Source organism: Cataglyphis hispanica, chromosome 16 (genome assembly GCF_021464435.1).
Source record: "Cataglyphis hispanica isolate Lineage 1 chromosome 16, ULB_Chis1_1.0, whole genome shotgun sequence".
In the NCBI taxonomy this organism is placed as follows: domain Eukaryota; kingdom Metazoa; phylum Arthropoda; class Insecta; order Hymenoptera; family Formicidae; genus Cataglyphis; species Cataglyphis hispanica.
The window spans coordinates 498,421-503,824 of record NC_065969.1 but is presented as its reverse complement, the minus strand read 5'-3'; the positions used below and the strand labels follow the sequence as shown (position 1 = coordinate 503,824).

Below are 5,404 nucleotides of genomic sequence, written 5' to 3'. Positions count from 1 at the left end.
AAAATTAAATGTATATTTGTACTTATGAGAGAAAGCAGAATGAGATAAAAGTAAATCACGAGAAATATAATTACTACTTTTATAATAACTACTGTTGTGTTTGTTACATAGTGCGAATTGTTTTAAAAATTAATGCTAGAATGTGTTACTTCCGATAGACTTCAGGAATATTTTTTTTTCTAATATATAAATTATTGCGTCCAGCAGACCGCATGGTTATTTTCTTTCATCGAAAATCCGTTAGCGACATAAATTTACGATTCTAGGAAATAGTCTACGTCCGACAGAAAAAATAAGCAGGCGAAGTCTGGGAAGCAAGACTGTGTAATCTCGCTGTCAAAAGTCAAATATAAAAGCAGATCTATAAATTTAAACGTTACAATTCTGAAGGTTCGAGAATTTTAAAGAAAACAAAAGATAACAGACGGTCAAGCGTTAGAAATCTAAAACCATGTGGAAGCAAATGACAAACAGACAGTGAGATATTCAAGCTCAAGTTCGAGTATCAGACCCAAGAATTCTAAGCAAAAAAGGAGAGCGAGGTACAGAACAATTCACAGATGATCCGGAGTTGAAAACTCGCAACATTTGACACCACATGCTTGCCTGCCAGACCATCCTCTTATGTTATCTATTTATCATAAATTTCAAGTAAAATGTCAACTTTGGAGATTAAAGCAAACTGGGCATGATTCAATCCGTAAAACAAAAGCTTCACCCTTACGCGATAGCAACTACTCTCCATTGGTCAAAACTCAGCAAAGGTCTTCACCAATACCTATGATTTAAAAACTTAGAGCAACGCCCTAGGAAAAACCGGAGGGCGTGATTAGAAACAACTATTCGTTAAAATAGATTAACAAACCAATGGAGAGGAGGAGCAAAAGGGCTTAATAAATGTCGGACAAGACCACGCGACACACTCTCTAACGTTCTTTTCCTTCAAAAAAGTTTACCAGTCTCTTAACTGCATCTCACTCCGAGATATACTTGGTCAAAAATTTGGTCGAAGTGCATCGTGTGCTGTGTAAAGACTTTGCGCCGCAGAATTATCCTAAGGACCTGAAAACTTCATAGTGACCCGTCTCTTGATTCAAAATTTTATTATAGTGCATCTTGTGTTATAAAGACTTTGCGAACCAACTAAGAATTTTACAGTGAGAGAACCAACCTCCATCTGACGAGCTCGCGAGCCAAGGTCTACCAGATTACACTTTACAAACCAAATATCATCGCACTCGATAAGTAGTAAGTGTTTAAACTCTCTCTTCAACTAATTAGTCCAAAGTAATTCTTGGGTTTAACCACTTAACTAAATTTTTACTGAATACTTTCGAAATACTACGATTATTAACAATTTAGAATTATCATTTAAATTAAATTATTATTATTACATTTCTCTTCTACTTCTCATTATCTCACTCTCTCTTTATCAGTCACCAAGGGTCGTTCGCATTTTGCGGAGCTACCCGTGACTCTCTCATTATCTCACTCTCTCTTTATCAGTCACCAAGGGTCATCGCAATTTGCGGAGCTACCCGTGACTCTCTCTCTCTCTCTCTCTCTCTCTCTCTCTCTCTCTCTCTCTCTCTCTCTCTCTCTCTCTCTCTCTCTCTCTCTCTCTCTCTCTCTCTCTCTCTCTCTCTCTCTCTCTCTCTCTCTCTCTCTCTCTCTCTTCCTATCAATTATCAAGTTCGTTCGCAATCCCCAAGTGCAATCCCCAATTTAAATTAATCTCCTAGCGAGTTCTAACTCACGTAATTATTTTCATATAAAATCCAAATACATATATATTAAATTAATAAAAATTAATATTATTAAATTAACATTAATATCAAATAAAAATCTATTAGACAAAATATAAGATCGAGTATTTATTCAAAAATCTAATGATTAAAATAATGAATAATACTATGCAAAACTAAAATTATTTACTTTTCTTTAAACGAATCCCAAGAATTATTTCGGATTTCTTTATATCGCCAAACCGTTTTTTTTATTATTATTATATCCTCCCTCAGTGGAAGGAGTAAACCAAAAGCGATCCTCCCGTGTGTTGAAACGCGCGCGTAATCGTCGGAATAGACGGCTTAGGAAGAGGTTGGCTCGGGCTCAGGCGGAACCACCTGAAATTAACACTTCAAGCAACATTAACGTTAATATTAACATCAACATATCCACTGTTGACACTCCTCACTCCCCAACCCCAGCTACTTCTCCTCCACTTCCCTCTACCAGTTTAAGATCGGAGTCGCCCACCCCCTTTATTATCCTCTTAAGCGACTCCCCCTATTCTTTCCCTCATCGCCCTTCTTACCAAAAAGACCCCCTCGAGGAACTACGGGATACCAACAACGAAGGCGAATCACCTCTCTCCTCAGCTTCCCGATTCAACCCAGAGGAAGTATCCTCAGAGACCTCAGAGGACATGTCTCGGTCCGAACCGGAACCGCAACCCCACCGACAAAGGTTGTCCGAGGACCAGTTCCGCCTCTGGATATTGGGCCAGTTTCCTTCGATCTACGACCCACTTCCAGACGGAATCATCCGCATAGGGCCCGGCTCGGTGGACCTCACGGAGTTGCGGACCGCATTGACGGAGGGCCTACCCGACAGCGTAATCCCGTGGTTCGTCCCGGGGTGTAGACATCCTATCGCCGTTCCTATCAAAGTCCTTTGGAAGCAATTTCCCCCTTCTACATGCATCCTAGAGGAAATCTCATAGAACACACACACACACACAAAAACACATAAATAAGAAATAGTTGATAAGCAATATATACTAAGTAATAAACTAAGAACAATGTTTATCTAGATAATCCACATAATTTGTTCTTTTGTTCTTATTTTTCTTTTTATTATAAAATAATTTGTTCTTTTGTTTTTATTTTTCTTTTTATTATAAAATAAATGTGAAAATTTGATGTATAAATAATTTTCTTTTTCTTGTTTAACCCGTTTCTTATCTCATATCCCGAGATCGCACAAGGTCCCGTCCCGGGTAATAAGGATTTAGTTCCTTTACCGAAAAGGGGACCACCGAACGAACGGCCTACTGACAGAGTAAAAGCGACCCTTCTGGTCGTTGACCTGTCTTAGGCCCCGTCAATTCGTTCGTCTCCGAGACACTCGCTGTCTAGCGTTTGTCTAGCGGAGTTAAATAGGTTACGCCCTCCCGCTGACTCTGACTTTAAAGGGTCTGGACGTAACAAATGTAAAATTGCAAAACATTTCGCTTCGGAATAATAATATGAATGCATGTGCTAATAATAATATAATATACGGAATAATAATACGGAATAATACGGAATAATAATATAAAAAACTGTGCTATATATTTATTTAAGCTCTGCGATCATTTGCGATTTTTGTACGGATTTTGTCTTTCTCTCTCTCTCTCTCTCTCTCTCTCTCTCTCTCTCTTTCTCTCTGCTCCACTCAGGGCTAGCTACAACAAGCGAGAAAGTCGGATCGCTTGTTGTAATTCATATCAAACCTCACACGTAGCGCATCGCATCGTGACGGATTAGATTGTATCTACATCTCGCGTTTATTATTTTATTCCGAAATATAGACGCGCCTTCCTCTTTTCATTGTGCGATGAAAAGTTCGTTTGTCCTTAAGGCCTGTTAAATTCAAAGCAAAAATTAAATTATAATTTGAATTGAAATTAAATAATATTAATAATTATATTAATATCATATTAATATATTATATTTTATTAATATTATAATAATATTTAAATTAATATTTTTATATAATTGAATTAAATTATATAATTATATTATATTTTAAAACTAAACTAAAATTAAACCAATTTTAAATTAATTAATTTAATTAATTAAACTTTAACTAAAAATTAATCTTTAATATATTTATTTCATTATATTTTAAATAAAATTAATTAATAAGAACAAAATTAATTATATTTAAATCAAACTTTACGAGATATTGCGAGGGTACTTAACGATAACAAAACTCTTTGAGCTTAAGCAAGCTTTTTATCAAACTAATTAGTATTAATTAATAAATATCTGAAAAATCTGTTTTTAATCGACTGATTGAATGCCAATTGTTATTTTTTTGCATAAACTCGCATTGCATCGAAGTATTGTCCGAGCAATTTCGACGATAATTTAAGATGTAAGAACGCCATGTCTTTTGGAGCGACTTCGAAAGAGTCGGCTCTCTTGGCCGTTTCCTGAACGCGAGTTTGCCTCGCGCTTTTACTTAGGCATTTAAATGCAAATTCTTTTCGATGGCAGGGAATGTGTTTCCAGCTAGAAAACGATGCGAAAGAATGTCGCCCCGGAACTCAAGCACGCGCTTTCGAAAGGTACTACACAGACTCGCAAAAGGGACATCGCGAATGTTATCTGAGAAAAATCCGAATGTCCAGCTTAGAAATATTCCACTATTGTCACACTGAAAAAAATGAGCTAAATTCCAAAAATTTTTATTTAATAAAAATTATTTATTTAAGTGCCTACTTGCAAAGGAATTTATTTCAATCAAGCAAATATATTTAAATTAATAAAATATATATAAAGTAAAAACAAAGTATGTTTTTATTTAATTAAATAAAAAGAAAAATTTGTTTGTTAACATTTTATATTAAAATATTAAATAACTAATTTTAAAAATTATAATTTCTATTATATGTGCGATAATAATAATAATAATTTATTTGTATTAATAATATTAATAATTTATTTATTATAACAAAACGTTTTTGGAATCAAAATATATATTTATTTATGTAGAAAAAAACAAAATTAACAAAATGTATTTATTTAATTAAAAAAATTTTATTTTTAGTGTAAATGAATTATTTTATTTGTGTTATATATGTATGTGTGTGTATTAGTATTATTTAAATTACGAGACTCCGATAAATCAAAAAAATATAAAAGACGAAATGTAGGAATAATATTATGAAAAGATTGTAATAACATAGAAGCTATTTGCGATGCGATAGAATAAGAGCTGTTTTAGCAAGCGTGATGAATGCTTAATGTTGTATAAAGTTAAAACAAAATATTGAGGTGGCACACGTTACATCGTTTTAGAAATGATTCAAAAATATGTTTGTTTAAAATGTTTTCTAATTGATTTTTAGAAATGTTTTTGTAAATCATAATGTCCACTCGAAAAATGTTAAAAAAACATTTTTTCAATATTTATGATGTATCTTATAATTTTAAATTAGCATTTATACGTTACTTCCCGTAAAATTTATCCGCAAAAATTATAGTGTTATACAAAAAGTTAACATTATACAATTTGATATATATGATTATAACTATGTTAATTATTACGTAAAATATTTTTTAACTTATCTTGATTAATTATCTTGATTAATCTTGACATATACATATATTAAGTATAAAGACAAAATATGGCA

General features: G+C 33.2%; 1 protein-coding gene across 1 annotated transcript; it reads left to right on the top strand.

Moving 5' to 3' along the window:
• The first annotated feature begins 217 nt into the window (after positions 1–217).
• Positions 218–2,923, top strand: LOC126855604 (uncharacterized). The gene is made up of 2 exons (XM_050603419.1): positions 218–1,248; positions 2,022–2,923. Coding segments are annotated over exons 1-2 (705 nt in total). The 5' UTR covers positions 218–1,247; the 3' UTR covers positions 2,726–2,923.
• The last annotated feature ends 2,481 nt before the right edge of the window (positions 2,924–5,404 follow it).